The 21,138-nt window shown below is 48.2% G+C and overlaps 1 protein-coding gene across 1 annotated transcript in view; it reads left to right on the top strand.

Annotated features, from left to right (window-relative positions):
• Positions 1 to 21,138, top strand: part of LOC140393671 (decorin-like) — a 91,976-nt gene that overhangs the window by 33,648 nt on the left and 37,190 nt on the right. Inside the window, exons 2-4 of the mRNA XM_072479958.1 lie at positions 722 to 937; positions 13,295 to 13,407; positions 15,825 to 16,038. Of these exons, the coding sequence (XP_072336059.1) occupies positions 727 to 937; positions 13,295 to 13,407; positions 15,825 to 16,038 (538 nt within the window). The 5' untranslated portion in view covers positions 722 to 726. The remainder of the gene's footprint in view (positions 1 to 721; positions 938 to 13,294; positions 13,408 to 15,824; positions 16,039 to 21,138) is intronic.

Below are 21,138 nucleotides of genomic sequence, written 5' to 3'. Positions count from 1 at the left end.
AAGTCCATTAGTGCTCAAATGTGCCAGTGCAGTGTGGGAAGAACTGATGGGGCAGTCTCAGCAACAATAATTACTTGCATTTGTATAGCATCTTTAAGGTGGCAAAAAGGCCCAAGGTGCTTTACAGAAGTGCGATCAAAAAAGGTTGACACGGAACCAGATGAAGAGATATTATGGCCTGTGATGAGAAGGCGTTCAAGAAAGGTAGGAGTTAAGGAACATTTTACAGGGGCGGGACGGGTGAGGGGGGGGGGGGGGGGGGGGTGATTTAGAGAATCAGAGAGGTTCGGTTTGGACCGAGTTAGGTGAAAGCCTGGTTGCCATTGGTGGAGCAATGAAAACCGGGGATGCACAAGAGAGCAGAATTGGAGGGATCCCAAGATCCCAGAGACTAGTCGAGCTGGTGTAGGTTACAAAGAGGTGGATCTCCCCAGGTGTCTGCTGTGCAGCAGCATTGAGACACGCACTTCCATTGGCTGCCAACATGTTCTTTGAGGAGGAGTTTGTACGTAACAGAAGGGAAGACGGCTAGCAAGGGTATAAAACTATATTGAGTAAATAAACTGCCTCAAAGTAAGGCCCTCCTTTGTCTGGCATTGTGAAAATGGGGAATGTTAAGGACAGGAAGTGTTGTTGAAAGGGATGTAAGTTAGACCTTAGACCAATGCAAGCAGCAACAACTTACACAGATGCTGTAATCCTGCTGTTCTCTTCATTTCAGTCACCATGAGTGGAGCGGTTCAGGTCTTCATATCCTGTCTGGTGGCTTTCGTGCTCTGCCAGGCGAAACCCTTCAAGCAATCTAGCTTCTTCGACTTTGTGGGAGAGGAATCAGGATCTGCAGCCGGGCCAACTCCTGAGCTTCCTGTTGTCCGTCGATACAAATGTCCACCCAGGTGTCGCTGTCACATGAGTGTGGTGCAGTGTTCGAATTTAGGTAAGCAAAGCTCAAACCATTTATACTGCAAGAAAGCAGAATTGAAATTGCACATGTTTCTCATTCTGATTGGTCCCCTTCCAAAATTCATTCAGAAAAGATCTCCTGCTTTAAGTACACAAGGACATTTGGGGCAGAAACACTTTCTTTAGGCATTGGAGTAACTGAGGGGCCCGTCAGCTCCATATAAATTCTGACTTTCCTTCATTTAATGTCCATGACTTTCTTTTCCTTTCCCGAATGCATTGTCTGATGTTGGGTTACGATGTGTTCCGTATCTGGGAATACATTCTTGCTGATTCAGCATCACGTGATGTGCAGCGAGGTCAGCAGAGTGTGAGCGGGCTTTGATCAGATCACCATCTCGGTTGTATGAGCAACACCCTAAATATACCAGATTATAGTTACCTCCATACCTTTCTCATTGTGGCAACATAGAAACATAACACCAAGCAACCCTTCTTTTTCTGAGTCTAGTCAATGAGCAACACTCAATGGCCATGACAGCTTAGTCCTTACCTAATGTTGACACACATGTTTGTTAACTGCAGGAGAGTGGTTGAACTGGCTACCCTCTATTCAACTTCCTTGGCTGCTCACAACAAAGGTTTCAGTCTCTTTTTTTTAATGGGGTTATGACTTTTACAAAGCAGAATGTATTTAACCATTGAAGCAGTGAGTAACAAGGAGCCAATCAAACAAGGTTTTTGTTATAACCTGCCCGGATCCTCTTGGCTTGGGACAATTGGTTACCCCATGTTCCTTGGGGAATATGGGGCTGGATTCTCCGCACCCCGATGCCGAAATCGCGGCCGGCGCCGGGGCAGAGAATCCTTTTCCCTGAACGGGACCGGGGCCGGTTCCCCGATTCTGCGGGCCCCGAAAAGCGGCGTACTCGGAGAGATTCTGCAGCCATTGCTGGAAGCCCGCCCCGCCATTCTCCGCCCCCAACCGGCCGAAGTCCCGATGGCGTGGACTCTCATGGTCCTGCCGGTCAGGAAACTAGCGTGGTGGCTACGCACTCAGTCCGCGGCCGCCCTGGTTGGGGCGGGCCGATCGGAGGGCAGGGGGGGGGGCCTTATACGCGACTGGGCAATGTTTGGGTGGGCAGTCAGGGTTGGGCTGGCAGCCGATCGGGGAGGTCAATTTGTAATGTCCAGCTCCGCGGTCTGAGTCCGCCATGGAGAACGGCGCAGCCGCTGGAGGCCGGCGCCGTGCGCATGCGCGACCTCCGACCCGGAAGTGCGGGGGCCCGTATCTGCAGCAAAAGCTGCTAGTTTTACACTGGGTCACTGCAAGCCCCCTACTGGGCAAGGAATATGTGGCTCTTTCACGCCAGGTTTTCTAGCGTGAAAATCCACAGTTTTTACGACGGCGTGGGGACATGGTCCCAAAAACAGAGAATCCAGCCCCACATGAGCTCCCCCAATTGGGGGTGGTGGGGGGTGAATCATTAGCAGTGAAGCTGTACAAATGGAGCTGGCCAGTGTGGTACTGGCTCGAGAAAGAATCAGTAGTGAGCATTGTACATCTTGTTATAAATAAAGTTACTTTCTGTTTGAGTCTAAAACTCATGCTGGATTCTTCGTGGCCCTCACAAACGTTTTCTTGAGTTTCAGAAACAGCAAATTTATTGTCCACGAAACCCAATAAAAAGAAGTAAAAACACACATCAGAAATAAGAGAAGTTAGAATTCAATAAAAATAAGTTAAATGTACATTCAAGTGTCCTCTGCTTGTCCTTGAGAGGTAGATTGTTAAACATTGTGGCCGATTTGGTGTTGGTGTGTGGATGTGGTCAGATATAAAAGATATTGCAATTGTTACATGATCCCGCTTCGTTTGGAGGCCTCTACAGAAGTTCACGTCAGAACTAGTGAATACACTTGTTTCAAACGAGAGAGGGGGAGAGAGTGCAGATTTTCATAGATAGATAGATATAGATATATAGATAGTTTGGGCTGTTTGCTTCGTTTAAAACTTCCTTCACATTCCCTGCACCACTTGTTTCAATAACCGGCACTTTGCATCTTCTTCAGACAGTGACGAGCTTGTTGGGTCTCTGGGTTTGGCGGTTTTTCACCGATACCTTGGAAGGTGGCCTTACATTTTGAATTAGTTTTTTTCTGTTTAATTTCAAATTGCAAAACTCCCAGTCAGATGAAAGTTGAAAATCATGGGCATGATTTAACGGAAACATTTCAAAGTATCATTTGGCCATGTTTGGCGGGGAGTTTCTCGACCGCCGCGCTGGCGAGATTGTGGCCCGTCCTCAATGGCACATCATCCAAAAATAATTCCCCATGAGATTCTCGCCGTGATTGGCTGCCTCGCCGTCTGATTCGCCAGACTCGCACCTCAGCACCTCGCCACTATCAAGAGGGAGCTGCTTTTAAACCCCCCCTCACCACTCAATCCCAGTCAACACACAAGCACGGCAGTGGGCAGGCCTGCTCCTCGCTTTGGCGATGCCGCTCTGGCCAGGCTTCTCGATGCTGCGGATGAGAGGTGGGAAAGCGGTTCTCCTCAGGGGGACAGAGGACCAGCAGCAGGGTCAACAATGCCACCGGAGAGGCAGTGGCAGCAGCTGCCAGTTCAGGCAGCATTGTGGGGAGAAACGTCAACCAATGTTGGAATAAGACCAACGCCCTCCACCGAGATGCAAGGGCAGGTTGCCATCTCGTGGGCAGTGGACAGAATAGGGTGGCACGGTGACATCTGTGATGCCGATAAGACGGCCGGGGCCCTCTGTCTCCAGGTCCTCCAGAGACCATAGGGCACAGAAAGCAGCAGGTTTCCTCCACCTCTGATGTGCATCTTGGGACACACCTAGACGGAGCAGCAAACCGCAAAAGATCAATAAGATATTTAAAGATGGCCTGAAGGTCCCATAGACCCAGCCTTGTCCTATGAGACTCTGGAGATGATGAGGGCCTCCCTGCTCAACCCGGCAGGGTGACCCTTGCCTCCGCCTGTCCTCCATCCTCTGGCTTCTCCCCGGATTCATCCGCCAGCCCTTCCTGATCGGCCTCCCCGTCAGATGAGGTTGCATGTCCCTCCTCCTCCTCCAGCATGACACCCCACTGCTGTGCCAGGTTGTGGAGGGCAGAGCAGACCACCACAAAGCGGGAGACCCTCTGGGTGGTGTACTGCAGGGCACCACCAGAGCGGTACAGACATCGGAAATGCATTTTCAGCAATCCGATCCCGGAGGCATAAAGGTTGAGGTTGTCAATCCCGTTGACAAGCGGTGGAAAGAGAGAATCCTCCTGCAGGTGCGCGGTGCGCGGCCGAGAACCATGCTTGGGGGACCGGAGACCTCCACCCCACATCTGGAGCACTGGGTACAGTCGTGGCCTCCTTACGTAGAAGCAGTTCAGAGAAGGTTCAATTGACTGAATCCTGCGGGTAAGAAGTTATCTTATGGGAAAGGTTTGAGCAGGTTGGGCCTATACTCATTGGGGTTAAGAAGAATCACGTAATTGTTCCGGTGCAGAAGGAAGTCGGCTGGCCCATCATGTCCGCACTAGCTCTCTGAGCAAGCAGTGGCCGGACCGTGGCACAGTGGTTAGCACTGCTGCCTCACAGTGCCAGGGACCTAGGTTCAATTCCAGCCACGGGTAACTGTGCAGAGTCTGCACGTTCTCCCTGTGTGTGCGTGGGTTTCCTCCGGGTGCTCCGGTTTCCTCCCATAGTCCAAAGATGTGCAGGTTAGGTGGATTGGCCATGATAAATTTCCCCTTTGTGTCCATAGGCTAGATGGGGTTATGGGGATAGGGCAGAGGATTGGACCTAAGTAGGGTACTCTTTTGGAAGGTGGATGCAGACTCGATGAGCTGAATGGCCTCCTTCTGTACTGCAGGGATTCTACGATGAAGCCATTTCCTGCCTTTTCCCAATACTCCTGCCCAATGTTTCTATTCAAGTAATCAACTAATATCCTTGGAATGCCTCCATTGAACCTCCACACTTCCAGGCAGCACATTCCACAACATTCAACAATTTATATTTATATAGCACCTTTAACATGATAAAACATCCCAAGAGAAGTACAAAGCGACATGGGGCACTGAGTCACCTGTGAGATATTAGGTCAGATGACCAAGAGCTTGATCAAAGAGGTAGGTTTTAAGGAATGTCTGAGGGGGAAAGTGAGTTGGTGAAGTTAACGGAGGGTATTCCTAAGCTTAGGCATCAGGCAGTTGAAGGAACGGCCACCAAATGTTGAGCGATTAAGAATGGAGCAGTTAGAATCCAGCAACGCCTCTGTGTCTGACTACATTAGTTAGCTGGTTGTTTTTGACCGGCACAGATGCGAGGGCCGAAGGGCCGTTTCTGTGCCGTAGGACTCGATGACTCTCTGGCTAAATATGGCGCTGAGGGGCTGATTGCGACCTCTGACGTTTTGAAAGGCTGGCGTGTGGAATTTGTACAATCGAGTCAGTAAATGTTATCGCACTTTCACACGGTCCTCCCTTCAGTTAATCGAGAACAGATTTTTAGAAATGGTAAACCCTGAGGACAGCATTTAGTCGGAAAAAATGAACAAAATGAGCAAGATCAGAACAGTAGTCACTGCAACATCTGATCTGGAAGGAACCTAAGAGCTGAACTGGCAATTTCCTTTATAAAGCAGACAGGAGTCACGTTGCAGGGTGAACATAATTACCATTCTGGCTATTGCCGCATTCAAACAGTGTCAGCTTCATTCTGTTTCGAAGGAAATGAGAAAAGGGACTAACTGTGGGATGATGCGTGGCTTCAAAAGTATGCATGACCACCAGCTTTACGCTGTTTGAAATGGGTTTATGCAAACATCCGAATTAGTTGAAAATGGACGTGATTCAAATTAGACTGCATTGCTTGACCCTGCCTTGTCCCGTCCAACGGCCTTGCATGACCCTGGTGAAAATTTGTGGAGCCGTTTTGTATATAACTTTGTATATAAAGAAGGAGATAAGTCTGTAAAAGGATTACTGTCCTGTCTATTTGATAAAACATTGCGGATTGTAGCTGTTCAGCTGAGGCAATTATCTTTATGGGTCTGATGATTAAAATTTCAAACCTCAGTTGAAATTCGATACTAAGTTAATGTTCATCTCCATCTTCGTGGAGCAAACGTGGTTGAGTTAAACTCTCGTCAGCAATTTCCCCCATGTTTCTGTCCTCCCCATATAATTCCGTCCTCAGCCAGGAGGGTGGGGCTGTCTAGACTGTAAACCTCGGTGCGAGCATGGTCAACTCCAATTGACAGATATTGCTGTTTGTGGGGCGGGCCGAGTTGTTTTCCCCCAAATTTTAATAAAAACAACGTTTAACTGCTTTCTCTCCTCGCTTCTTAGTCAACAGAAAATCATATTTGCAAAAGGGAAGCAGATTGTTACAAGAGGCAGGCGTATCTGGTCAGCGAGCATGGGCCAGGATCCCCAATTCCTGACAGGTCTTGGGGGTGTGGTATTATCATAACTGTCAGCACTGCAAGGTATCATGTGAGAGTACCTTTAAGAAATGCATGTTTAAGCAATGTACCTTTAAGGAATGCGGTTGATCATATTACTGAAGTGATGTCAGAGGTTGAGGGGAGCTGAGCTCACTTCTACTTTTGGTTTCAGTTTTGCTGAGAGCAGTTTAAAAGTGCCTGGCTGGTTTTGCTGAGAGCAGTTTAAAAGTGCCGGGCTGGTTTTGCTGAGAGCAGTTTAAAAGTGCCTGGCTGGTTTTGCTGAGAGCAGTTTAAAAGTGCCTGGCTGGTTTTGTTGAGAGCAGTTTAAAAGTGCCTGGCTGGTTTTGCTGAGAGCAGCTGAAAAGTGCCTGGCTGGTTTTGCTGAGAGCAGCTTAAAAGTGCCTGGCTGGTTTTGCTGTGAGCAGCTTAAAAGGAGAAAGCCAGTTTGAGACAGCAGCTTGAGAAGTTCTGGTTTGCTGTGAGCTGCTTGAAGGGAGAAAGCCAGGTTTGAAAAAGAGGTTGGGTGTGTGTCTGTGTTTTGCAGTGATCTGGATCTGCTGTGATCTCTGCCATGAAAGACTATCTCTGGATCATTTGGGTGATTCAAACTCATAATAGTAAAGCCTTTAACCTTTTGTGTTTCCGTTTAAAGGTGTTAAGTCTCATGGATGTTGAAAGGGATAACTGAAGGATTATTTAGTGTTGTAATATTTTCGGGGTTATCTTTGAAGTAAGGGGTGTTAAGAGATCCAATGTTTATTTAAGAGGTTAAGTTGAGTTCATGGAATAAACATTGTTTTGTGTTTAAAAACCCACATGTCCATAATTGTAATATCACACCTGGAGAACAAGCCGTGTGCTTCAAAAGCAACAATCCATTAAAGGGAGAGGTTGGTTGAACTCCATGATACATTTTGGGGTTCTGAAAATGCCTCGCCCATAACAAAGGGTTAATGAAGTGTTGAGAGTGGCCACTAGAGGGAGCTACAGTTACAAGTATATAAGGCAGTGATGCTAAGCCTTGTGGGAGAGTGTGTGCAGGAGTTAGTTAGTGAGAGTCAGAGGTACAGATAGTGTAAGTGAGAGCAGATCATAGTTTAAACCAGTAGTGGGATTAGCTGTAGATGACTGTAATTTAGATGTTATTAATCAACTGTGCATTCTTGAGGAGTACGTGCCGAATCGAAGTTAGTAGTGTTAATAAAGTTATAGCTTTGTTTAAGTTAAAGCTATTTTGTGGTCTTTGTGAACACTGCGCCAACCATCCTGAAATAAGCAACACAAAGAACATCACAGGGAGTTGCCGTGTGTGCGTGGAATGGGAATGGGCAGCGCCTGCGCGGTACACTTTGGGCCGAGGATTTGGGGCCTGGTGTGCCGACGTAAAAAGAAAATACCGCAAAATCAGGTGACCCAGAGGCTGGGCATCATTTCAGACAGGAGTCCCAGGCTGAGGAAAGGGAGAGAAAATGGCGGTCAAAAGGCAGGGGTTGCATGGGGTGGGGCCAGGGGAGGTCCTATTTAAACAGAAACAGAAAAAGAGGTCCTGAGCAGAAAAAAGACTGCAGTTGGCAGACCATGGGTGGTTGAGGCTACAGATTTGCTTGCTCTCCAAAGATGTTAATCGAGCAACGAAAAAGAATCACTGCCCCACGCCAGCTCTGGAAGAGGTCACACCAGCACTGGCAGAGGCAAAGGTTTTCAGATAGCTCAGCGCTATGAATTGTGACTGGAGCATGAAGCCTGATGAGGAACCTTCAGGAAGTAGACAAGACTTACAAACTAGTAAAGTTACAGTCAGTACAGTTGATGATAGCTACAGCTATGGTGTAGGTGGAGAAGATCACCACCATCACCCTGATGCCAGGAAAGAACCAGGAAAGTTGGGATCGAGCTAAATGCAGACATCGTCAAGATGATAGAATGCCAGTTCTGTGTGTGATGAATGGAGGAGTTTCAGATACAGCATAATATATGTATTTGGTGCAGTAAGGGTTAAACGCCTGGGTTAGTGTGTGTGAGACTGCTGCAGTCACATTTTTAAAAATCCTACTTTTCAAAGCAGCCCGGCTTTGTGGTTAAAAGATGTGTAATTAAAGTATCTTAAAAGTTTGGGCAATGGACTTTTGTTTATATTAAGAGGTTTGCTGGGATCACATAATTAGATACATTGGGTGATATTGTCCCTCGGTGGGACCTCTGCTTTGCCGGCAGCGCACTCACGCCCGCAGATTTCCTGACAGTGTGGGGGTGGCCACAATGGGAAGCCCCATTGGCCGGCTGCCTGGACAGAGAATCCTGCTGCCAGCGGGGGCACGTTGCACCAGAAATCGGATCTGGCAGGACGGAAGAGCCCGCCCATTGTGTTCAGCTTAGTAAGATGATGTTGTTGATGGGAGGTGCCTGGGGCTGAAGCAGTTTCTGGGGTTTGAGTTTTGTTTTAGATTGGGATGGGAACAGAACTCAATGCTCTCAATGCAATTCAGTTACTTATCTGTCTGTGGATGGACTAGCAGTTTCTTTCCAAACAGTTCATGGCTGTTTTGATTGGGAACAGACCAAATGTAGCAGGACTCTGAAAGAGCACCCGACCAAGGCCCACTCCCCAGCCCTATCGCCGTAACCCCACACAATCTGAAAATCTTTGAACGCTCAGGGCAATTTAGCAATGCCAATCCACCTAATCCGTATATCTTTAGACTGTGGGAGGAAACCGGAGCACCCGCAGGAAACCCACGCAGATACGGGGAGAACGTGCAAACTCCATACAGACAGTCACCTGAGGCTGGAATTGAACCCGGGTCCCTGACGCTGTGAGGCAGCAGTGCTAACCACTGTGCCGCTGTGCCAACCTATGTTATAAGGTTAAAGTTAGTAATACTGTGTTCGTAATAATGTTTGTTTTAATATACCATATCCCTCTTTGTGCGTGGAGTCACTTCAGGAGCAAGGTATACTTTCCTCACAGTCTTACAAATTAAATAAAATATTGAGGTTTCTGTCCAGGATCCGAGTGGGGTCTGGTCCGGGATCGTAATAATCGGAACGGTGTACACGCTGGACAGAGTCAAGCTGTGCCATGAACAAGTCACAGCTGTCTCTGAGATGGAAGTTCCAAAAGAGCAGAAAGAACTGAAAGGTCACTCAGCGTGATCCAGTACATGACGTATTTTATATCTCACATGTCGGAACACGTGACAAACCTACCAGAGCTGATGAGAGTGGATTTTGATGATTAGGGTGGCATGAGGGGAGTTTCAACAAACTCAGAGTCGCAATGTGTAAAAATCGTTTCTGTCCAGCCGTGAGGAGCAAGAGTACACCGACCAACCCTTCCCCCAGCGCTGAGGCTTTTCTGATTGATTTCCCGCCATCCCTGCCCCACCCATTGCTCCTTCACTTCCTTGTGTTGCTGCCAACGTAAAGGCCTGGAATTAATCCCCAGTAAATGAGGAAACCGCTGGTGGAGGCAGGACAGATGTTGACTGCTCATCCGTACACTGTTAACGGGGTTTCTTTGCTTAATGTGGAACCAGCATTAGGCCTCCCTGCTGAGTGCCCTCCAGGGGTGACACCTAATTCAGTCCTGAAAACAGATTGAAGGGAATCTCTGCCCCTGATGTTTGTTAATAAGAACACAAGAATACAAGAATTCGGAGCAAGATTAAAGCTTTTCAACCCCAAGCCTGCCCCACCAATCAAGAAGATCATGGTGGACTTAACTGTGGCCTCAAAACCACTTTCTTGTCTTCCCCCCAGAACCTTTGGCACATTTGTTGATCACAAACTCCTCTAACTCAGCTTTGACCCAGTCTCCACTACTGTCTGGGGAGTAAAATTCCACAGGATAACAACCCTCAGAGAGAAAAAGACTCTCTCCCCCCATCTCTGATTTAAATGAGGGAGCCCTAACTTTTAAACAGTGTCCGCTACACCTAGACTTCCCACAAAGCTGGTCAAATCCCCTCAGGAATTCTATATATTTCAATAAGATCACCTTACACTCCCCTAACCTCCCATGGATACAGGCACCAACTGTTCAAACTTTCGTCAAGGGAAAAGACTTTCTTGTCAGGAATCTGTCGAGTAAGCTTTCATTTGTTATTGTCATTTTCCCTATGACTGGAGATCCATTTACAAACATATTTCCATAATGCATGAAAACTCTGTTAAAAATTACAACGCAAACCTAGTCATTAGTCACTGTCACTAGTCATGTGGACTCTCACTCAGAAGGCTTCAACAGTTACAGTTGGGTGACCATATCTCCAGTCTTTAAAGGGATAGACTCATATTTCAGCTTAGGTGGGCTAAATCGCTGGCTTGTAAAGCAGACCCAGGCAGGCCAGCAGCGCGGGTTCAATTCCCGTAACAGCCTCCCCGAACAGGCGCCGGAATGTGGCGACTAGGGGCTTTTCACAGTAACTTCATTTGAAGCCTGCTTGTGACAATAAGCGATTTTCATTTCATTTCAGGTATCCCAACCTTCTCTTTAAATGTAGAAAATTGGCTCATTTTTTCTGCACCCACCCCCCCCCCCCCCAAGTCTATTGCATTTCATATTACCAAATTGCCCAAATACTGCTTCTGAAACAAACCAAGGGTAAGCATCAGATGATGTTATATTTTTGTATTATTCCAAATTGATTTAGGAATTATATTATCAGGCGCATGTATCCATGTCTATCCGCAACACCAGATCACTCACTACCACACTGCCATTCCATCGCACACATGGAGAGGATTTTTACTCTACTTTCTCAGAAGACGAAGGAAATTTGGCATGTCTGCTACGACTCTAACCAGCTTTTACAGATGCACCATAGAAAGCATTCTTTCTGGTTGTATCACAGCTTGGTATGGATCCTCCTCTGCTCAAGACCGCAGGAAACTACAAAAGGTCGTGAATGTAGCCCAGTCCATCCCGCAAACCAGCCTCCCTTCCATTGACTCTGTCTATAATTCCCGCTGCCTCGGAAAGGCAGCCAGCATAATTAAGGACCCACACACCCCGGACATACTCTCTTCCACCTTCTTCCGTCAGGAAAAAGATACAAAAGTTTGAGGTCACGTACCAACCGACTCAAGAACAGCTTCTTCCCTACTGCCATCAGACTTTTGAATGGACCTACCTCGTATTAAGTTGATCTTTCCTCTACACCATGCTACAACTAACATTATATTCTGCAGTCTCTCCCTTCCCTATGTACGGTATGCCTTGTCTGTACAGCATGCAAGAAACAATACTTTTCACTGTATACTAATACATGTGACAATAATAAATCAAATCAAATCAAAATAAAATCTGGAAATGTCACAGGAACTTGCACATTCTTTTAATGATGATCAGACAAACAATTCCAGAATTGAGAAAAAAATCTCTTCAGTAAATGAAGACAGTCAGATAACTCAGGTCAAACATATGCAGCACGTTTTTCAATTGTTCTCAGTGGCCATAGTAATATTACTCAGAATCTTCCGACAAAAATACACGAGAAGACTGAACATAAGAAGTGTACAATTCCTTTCTGGCCTCTCCCGCCGGGGAAACGAACATTCCTGTCCGAGGGCAATGGACCTTTTACCGGTCTGTTAAAATGTCCGTCCCGCCCTTGACGATTCCTGCTGTGCGCAGTGTCGGAAAATTTACCCGTTGCAAGAGTTTCAGAATTTTTTGTTAAGCAAATTACACAGCTGATCAAATATATGCAAGTGAGGGACTGTTGGTTCCCTCCCAGACCAACTCAGAATTGATTAAAAAGACTTTGCCAACCCAAGTTTACATCTGCTTGTGCTAAACCCAAGGTAATAATTTGAATATATTAGCTCCAGTTTCGACAGAAAAGCTGGAGTGTGACTTTGAGAAGTGCTCATTTTATCACACTTAGTGCTGATGTTTCAGACAGAAATTACCAAAAGCTATTCCGGTTCTCGTGCATTATTTTTTTCCAGTGAACTTGATCTTATTTGAACATTTGTACAGCCTTGTTCTGATTCATGAATATGAGTCATTCTACCAGGTGGGATGGCACGGCGGCACAGTGGTTAGCACTGCTGCCTCACAGACCCCGCGGGGGACCCGGGTTCGATCCCAGCCTCGGGTCACTGTCTGTGCGGAGTCTGCACGTTCCCCCCGTGTCTGCGTGGGTTCCCCCCGGGTGCTCCGGTTTCCTCCCACAGTTCAAAGATGTGCAGGTTAGAGGGATTGGCCGTGATAAATTACTCCCTAATGTCCAAAAGGTTAGGTGGGGATATGGGGATAGGGCAGGGGAGTGGGCCTGGATGGATGCTCTTTCGGAAGGTCGGTGCAGACTCAATGGGCTGATTGCAGTCCTGCATTGTAGGAATTCTATAGTTCTATTGCGTGCTGCATTCATCTGAGGGAAATATGGTCACCCTTGTGTCTTACTGTGGCCTGTTACCTGGAGTATGAGCAAGAATTAATTAAGAATATTTATTGTCACAAGTAGGCTCACATTAACACTGCAATGAAGTTACTGTGAAAATCCCCTAGTCGTCTCACTCTAGCGCCTGTTCGGGTACACAGAGGGAGAATTCGGAATGTCCAATTCGCCTAACAGCATGTCTTTGGGACTTGTGGGAGGAAACCGGAGCATCCGGAGGAAACCCATGCAGAGAGAACGTGCAAACTTCACATAGACAGTGATCTAAACCAGGAATCGAACCTGGGACCCTAGAGCTGCGAAGCAACCGTGCTAACCACTGTGCTACTGTGCCGCCCATGTAAATGATGCAAAGGCAGCTCCGCAATCAAATCATATGTGCAATTTCCAATGCAAATTAAATTCAGCCAAAAGTTAATGCCATCTTTAGAGCTGAACTACCTTTTATAAGAGCTTACATGGTTCAAATATTGAGTCAAGGATTATTTAAGATAACCTTTTGGTCTGTTATAGGTCTTGCAAAAGTACCTGCATACATTTTACCTGAGACCACCTTGCTGGATCTTCAGAATAACAAGATCAGAGAGCTGAAGGAAAATGATTTCAAAAATCTGAAGAACCTTCAGGTGAGGAAACTAAACATTTGTGAGAATCAGCCTGATATTGTAGAAGGCAGTTTTCCCCTGACGCCTGGGTGGGAGTTGCTAATGGCTAGGACCTTTGGAGACTGACTGGAAGAGGCGAGATGAAATGAAAAGCTCGGCTGGCCGAGAAGGTGGCCCAGAGATGACTGTGGCCAGCAGATTGCGCAGATTCCCAGTCTTCATGTGGCAGGGGCAGCCATGTGGGGCCTCTGAGTCACACCAGGCGATACTTAACGCAGAGCTGACCACTAAGGCACATGCCATTGTCTTCTGAGATGGAAGGCTGCCACAAATATTCACCCCGAAATAAATAGCTAGAAACAACCTTTTGTTCATTCCCGATGGGTCAGCTTTCGTTTCTGTTTAATTGTATAAAGCTTATATTCACTAAAATTACTAAATACTCTGATTCATGGCCCGTAATGTCCTGGCTCCCCAAAGTCAGATTCCCAAACTAAGAACTCCTTACTGTATTCCCTACCCCGACATCCCACACATATGGGATTCCCCAGGCATCCCCACCCCCCAAACCCCCTCCAACCCAACCTGATCCGGTTTACATCCCCCGCCCCCCTTGACATCCCCGCCACTCAGACCTGGACCCCCCACCCCCCCAACAACCCAGGCTGAAACCCCCCCCCCCCCCCAACCCGACCTGCCTCACTCCCTGTGGTAAAGAATCCATGTTCTTCGCTGAAGATAGTTCTCCTAATCCTCTCCGTTTTCTCTTTGTGGTACTTCAAAATTACTGGCCACCTTTTATTAACTACACAATCAGAGGAAAACCATTCTCATTCCAGCAACTTTGAACAGGTCTCCTCTTAGCAGTCGCTGCTCCAGTGGGATATGTCCCAGTGTCTCAGTTTTTCCCTCAAAACTATATTGATCTTGTGGCAATTGGACGGGAGGTGGGATGTTTTTTTAAAAAAAAAATTTAGAGTACCCAATTCATTTTTTCCAATTCAGGGGCCATTTAGCGTGGCCAATCCACCTGCACATCTTTGGGTTGTGGGGACGAAACCCACGCAGACACGGGGAGAATGTGCAAACTCCACACGGACAGTGACCCAGAGCCGGGATCGAACCTGGGACCTCGGCGCCGTGAGGCAGCAGGGCTAGCCCACTGCGCCACCCTGCTGCCATTGGGAGGTGGGATGTTGAGTAGTTGTGGGGGAGGGTATAGGGAGAGAGCATGATGTTTTCCCGCCATAATGACATATTATAAGTGTTGGGAACCTCAGTAAACTGCCAGATGGGTTACAATTGAGATACTTAAATCCACAATTAAAGGAGGTTTCCTGCCTCTGCTGCAGTTTGTCGGTGTTGACTACACTAAGTGTGGGGAGACCGCCTGGTGGCCTTTCAACATGGTCCCAGAGACGTGAGGCCCCCTCATGATCACTGGGGCCTAAAACGAACTGACCTATCTTTGAGGGTGTCTCAGCACTGAAGAGTCCTCCCTTTCATCTTCAGTCGCAGCACTGGTCGCTTGCACCAGTGATGGAGCTGAGGCTCCGATTCGGCCCGTCCCTTCACTGGACTAGCAGCTCTGGGAGGTGGGTCACCAGTCTCAATTTGATTGCAGTCCTGGTAGCAGCCTGATCGTAGGCCACTGCCAGCCGACAGGGATGTGGGTCCCACTTTCATCCACACTGTGAGACTTCTCAACCTGGAAGCAAATTCACTCCATGGTTTCAAATTCCCAATATCACCCTGGTGAGTCAAGGCTGTGTGAATTCTGGGGCTTTAATATCCTTTCTAGGCGAGGGGTACGAGGGTTGCTCACAGTACTCCAACTATCCATTGCTTTGTACTTCCCTTCAGTTTCATAATGATTTATCCTGACTTCTTTGCTGATATACTCTCCGTGCACCATTCATAATAATAATAATCGCTTATTGTCACAATTAGGCTTCAATGAAGTTACTGTGAAAAGCTCCTCTATTCCCTTCATTCCCTCTGTGTATGAAAAGCCCTCTATTCCTGTGCCGCCAATGGTCTGCCTGCTTCCCTTGAGATTCCGAAAAGCGGGTGGGTGGGGGGGGGTGGGGGGAGTTTTCGGCAACATTTATCCCTCAACCGTACTCACCGAAACAAATTAATCACTGCTACATGTTTGTGGGACCTTGTGGTGCACAAATAGCCTGTCACCTTTCCTCCATAACAACAGTGACTACATTTAGCATTTATTGGCCGTAAAGTGCGTTAGGGGGCACTGAGGTTTCACAGCAACCGATATTCTGGGACAGTTTTGTAAGCACATGTGGAAGGAACGCCCACAATTTTACAATTTTCACTGACAATGGATGAGGGTGCCGGCTGTGATTGTGCACTCAGAAAATTACACCTTTGTTCCTGAATTCTCCGTTCATTTCCTCTTTGTTTCTAATTTAATTTAGATTTTAATTCTTGTGAACAACAGATTGCGGAAGATCCACCCCAAGGCCTTTTCCTCACTCCACAATCTCAGACGCTTATATCTTTCCAAGAATCTAATCAGCAGTGTTCCAGACAACATGCCAAAGACTCTACTTGAACTCCACATATGTGACAACAAAATAAACTATGTGAAAAAGAAACCCTTTGATGGAATGTCCAACATGTTTGCTCTCGGTATGAAAAATTCGGAATCCTGGGTGTATAATTTTGAACGAAGAATTGGTTTATTGAAGAAGATTTAATTGTTAGAAAAGGCCCTCAAATTCATGATAATTGTAAATTATGCGAAACTTTGTTGTGGGTGAAAATTCCTGGATTTTTATATTCCTGCTGTGGTGGCTCGAGACAGACACTGGAGGCTTCCAGTAATAAACAAAGAGGTTTATTAATGAAAGGTGAAGGTAGATAGATGACAGGCACAGAGCACTGTACAACAGGGTCGGGATCCCCCCATCCCGCAGCAGAGTGTCCACGCCGTCGTAAACGCCATCGCGTGAATGGGCCACTGCCAGGAGTAATTCTGGCCCCTACAGGCGTGAACTGTGCACCACGGGATCCCCGCATGCGCAATGGCGCTGGCGCCAACGCACACATGCGCGGTGGCCTCCTTCAATGCGCCGGCCCCGATGCAACATGGCGCAGGGCTACAGGGGCCGGTGCGTAGGAAAGGAGGCTGGGGGACAGAGAGGGCGGCCCACCGATTGGTGGGCCCCGATCGCGGGCCAGGCTACATCGGAGCCCCCACCCCGGGGCTGGAGCCACCCTCCCCCCCCCCCCCCTCACCCCCCTCCCCCCCCCAGGCCGCCACCCGACCCTTCGACCCTTGCACGCAGAGTTCCCGTCGGCTGCGAGCAGGTGTGGATGGCGCCGGCGGGACTCAGCGTTTTAACTGCGGCCGCTCGGCCCATCCCGGCCCGCGACCGGCGCCGCGCCAAACACGCCGCTCTGCGGAGAATCGCGTGCCGGCGTTGGGGCGGCATGGCCTGGTCGCGGGGTTCTCCGGCCCGGCCCAGGGCTGAGGGAATCCCGCCCCAGGTCTTTACTCTTCAGCTCCCTGTTCCACACTGCCCGGGATCCTGCTCCCAGGGCCACCCGCAACTGCCCATTGGACAGGGTTCGGGCCCTTCTGCGTGACTGGCCTTTAGCTGGCCACATGGTCCATGGAGCCCACCCCCTTAGAGGGCCATGTTACCAGAGCCCTCCCCCCTTAAGTCCCTTAACACACTACCCCAACACTATGTACAAAGGTTACCATGGTTAACAGGGACAACCTAGGAAAAAGAGTCCATCAAAATGTTAATTGGCCCAGAGCGTTCCGGGTCCTCTCGGACCTCCATTGCCCAACCACAGGCTTGGCACTCTTTTGGGCAGTGGAGTGGTCCACAGTCGATGCCACCTCAGGAGGGCCTACTTGTATGACAGGTGAACTGGCCTCGCTGGCCTCGACAGACGCAGCAGATTGAACAGAAACGGAAGCGTATCAGTCCTTAAAATGCCAGGAACAAGTGCAGAAAATAATCAAAAAGGCTAATGGAATGCCAGTCTTTATATCTGGAGGATTGGAAAATAAAAAGATAGAAGTTATGCTGCAGCTTTACAAAACCCTGGTTAGACCCCACTCGAAGTCACTGGGAGCAGTTCTGGGCACCACACCTTGGGAAGGATATTTTGGCCTTAGAGGGAGAGCAACGTAGGTTTACAAAAATGAGACCTGGATTACAGGGGTTGAGTCATGAGGAGAGAGTACACAAACTAGACCCGTTTTTGCTAGAATTTAGAAGGTTAAGGAGTAATCTGATCAAAGTATTCAAGATATTAACAGGGAAAGACAGGGTAGATAAAGATAAGCTATTTCCATTGGTTGGAGATTCTAAAGCTAAGGGGCATAGTCTAAAAATTAGGGCCAGAACGTTCAGGAGAGATGTTTGGAAGAACTTCTTCACTCAAAGGGTGGTAGAGGTTTGGAACTCTCTCCCATACACAGCAGTTGAAGCTGGAACATTTGTTAATTTTAAATCTGAGATAGATTTTTGTTAAACAAAGATATTAAGGGATATGGCCCACAGGCAGGTAGATGGAGTTAGGTCACAGATCAGACATGACCTCATTGAATGGGAGGACAGACTCGAGGGGCTGAATGGCCCTATGTTCCTGTGAGTCTCTAGCTCCCCTCGGCTGGACTGAGTTAAGGAGTATTCACGATGCTCACTGGACTGTCGAATCCACGCTGGGGGACACTACCCCTCGGCTCCTCAGGTGATCAACATGCTGTTTAACAGTCTCCCTGTTGACCACATTGACCACGTAGAACACCAGCCCTGACTGGGCCACAACCCGTACTTCTAACCAAGGTGAATTGGCAGTGGAATTTCATACAAGACATTCCGCCAGACGACCTGTCCTGTCTCTGCTCTGGCTCTTCTGGGAGGCCTGACGTGCTTCCATCCTCCCCGACAAATTTGGGAATACAGGATCAAATTGGGATATCAAACAGCGGCCCATGAGCAGCTCAGCGGGTGTGACCCCCATGGCTGAATGTGTGGTTACAACAAAAAAATAGCCAACCTCTGGCCAAGTGGATATCGGATTGCTTTTTCATGACATTTAACAGCCTTCTCATCCAGACAGTTCGACACTGGGTGGTAGGGAGCTGTCCTCGTGCCATTTGCTCTCACAAAATTCTGGAAATCATCGCCGGTAATGTGGTGCCATTGTCCGAAACTATTGACTCGAGAAGCCATGAATGGCAAACACTTGACGTAAGGCATCTACTGTGGTTGCTGAGGTGGTGGTCCCCATCTCCTGAACTGATAATCACTTAGAGTGGGCATCTACCAGCAACAAAGACATCTTGCCCAGGAATGGGCCCACGTAACCTGGTGCATGGGCGACCTGGAAATTCCCAGGGATGAAGCGTGGCAGAAGATGGCAAGGTTTGCTGCATTTGGCAAGGGCGGCACTGTTGTGTTGGTTCTTCAATGGCTTTTTCTGCGCCTGGCCACCGGGCGTAACTGCGCCAACATCTTCATCTTTGTCTGCCCTGGGTGGGTTCTGTGGAACGCTTGAAGGAGCGGTCCCCTGGCCTGAATCGGAATGGACACCCGTGAACCCCACACATTCAAGCCGTCTGCACATGTCAACTCATCTGCTCTCAGCTGTTCAGACTTCTCGTATCGCCAGCCAGACTGTATCATTCATTTAACCTTTGAAAGGACAGGGTCACGTTGTATCCAGCTGCAGATATGCCCCGCAGACACTCGCAGGGTGTTCAGAGAGCTCAGCGCTGGAATGATCTCCTGAGGCACCGGTGGTGGCGGAATACTCTTGGGTAGGGGCAGGCGACTTAACGCATTAGAAATTTCCGCCCCAGGCCAGTGCTGAAAAGCATAGTTGTAAACTGCCAACAAGGCCCAAAGCTGCACCTTCGCGAGGCTGTGGGCGCCAGGGGTTTATCTTACTTAACAGGCCCCGTAATTGCTTGTGGACAGTCACTATGTTGAACTGTCGACCGTATACAGATTGGTGAAACTTCTTCACACCAAATAGAACCGCTAAACCCTCCTTCTCAATCTGGACGTAGTTATGTCCTGCTTCTGAAAAAGTAATTGAAGCAAAGGTGATTGGGAGTTCCGAGCCATTTCCCATTTTGTGGGATAAAACAGCCCCTGTACCGTGAGGAGATACACCTCACGTCAGCACGATTGGCTCCCCCGGGTCAAAATGCACCAAGAGGTTTGACGACTGTAACGCTTGCTTCACAACTCTGAAGGCTTCCTCTTGGGGCTCCCTCCATTGTCACCTCTGATTCTTCTTGAATAGCTGGTGTAATGGTGTCACTATTGTGGCTAAATCCGAAATAAACTTCCCAGAGTAATTGACCATACCGAGCAAGGACTTAAGCTTGCTGCAATTTTGGGTGCAGGGACGCCTTGTATTGCGTTGACCTGTTCTTCCAATAGGTGCAACCCTGTTACATCCATGCAAAATCCTAGGTGCGTCAATTATGAGGCCTGAAAAGCGCATTTTTCATGTTTTAGGATGACCCCTGCATCACAAAACCTCTTTAACACTCCCTCCAGGCTGGTCATGTGTTCTTCTGGTGTACTGGTGACTAGCTCATCATCAAAGTAAACCATTACCTAGGGAATTCCCCGGTGGAGATTTTCCATCGTGGGCTGAAGCAATGCCGAATGGCAGTCCAGTATACTGGAAGAGGCCTTTGTGGGTATTGATTGTAGCAAATCTCTGAGACTCCTCATCCAATTCTAGTGGCAGGTAGGCATAACCGAGGAACAATTCTGAATAGGTGAGGTCCCCAATCGCTTGGTCTAGAGGTCCTCAATTCGGGGAATCAGATACCAATCGACCCGGGCATCTTGATTTATGGTCAGCTTATCGTCCCCATAAATCCTTATCAACCGATCAGGTTTAAGGACAGGGACTATAGGCGCCGCCCACTCTGAAAGCTGAACCAGCTTGATTATCCGCAGCTCTTCCAATCTCTTTAACTCTGCTTCAAGCACACGAACGTCCGAACATGGCGGGTCTCCTGGGGATGGCCACAATCCACCTCGGATTCGGTCAGACGCCCAGTTCTTACCAAATCCTTGGGTTCTGCTCCTGTCTCAAGGACAGTGTCTGCCTGTGAGCTGTGCCTGTTGATCCTGCCGCAGACATCATGGCCATACCGACCCATACTTGGTTATCCTCCCCTTCCGCCACGCTTTGAAGCTCAATGGAACGTTTTTTAGCACAATCCGCCGCCTGAGTTATCGCAATTGCTTTTTCCAATGTAATTGTTGTTTCCACCAGGAGCTTCTTCTGAATATTAAGGTTATGGATCCCACAAACCAGCCGGTTGTGCAACTTGCCTCTAAGCTTGGTCCCAAACATCACAGTGCTGAGCAAGCTGGTGAAGCCTGGCTGTGAAAACTGAGACAGACCCTTCATGGTCCCTCACTGCAGAGTTAAACTTCTAACGTTGGAGGATGATCAAGGGCCTTGGTTGTAAGGTTATTGAACCAATTTCACGATCTGGTCAAAGGTCTTCAAGTCAGCTGCCTCTAGGGATGTGAGGTTCCAAATCAAATTATACGTTTAGGGCCCACAAACTCTCAGTAGTATCACCTTCTGCTTGTCCTCACCTGGGATCTCGTTCATGATAAAGAAGAACTGGAGCCGTTCGATATACTGACTCCATGACTCAGCTCCATGGTCAAATAGGTCTAGTTTCCCAACGACAGGCATTTCCAAGCTTGGTTTAAATGATTCTGA

This window comes from Scyliorhinus torazame, chromosome 17, assembly GCF_047496885.1.
Source record: "Scyliorhinus torazame isolate Kashiwa2021f chromosome 17, sScyTor2.1, whole genome shotgun sequence".
In the NCBI taxonomy this organism is placed as follows: Eukaryota; Metazoa; Chordata; class Chondrichthyes; order Carcharhiniformes; family Scyliorhinidae; genus Scyliorhinus; species Scyliorhinus torazame.
Note: the sequence above shows the minus strand (reverse complement) of the source record. Positions and strands in the feature narration are given on the sequence as shown.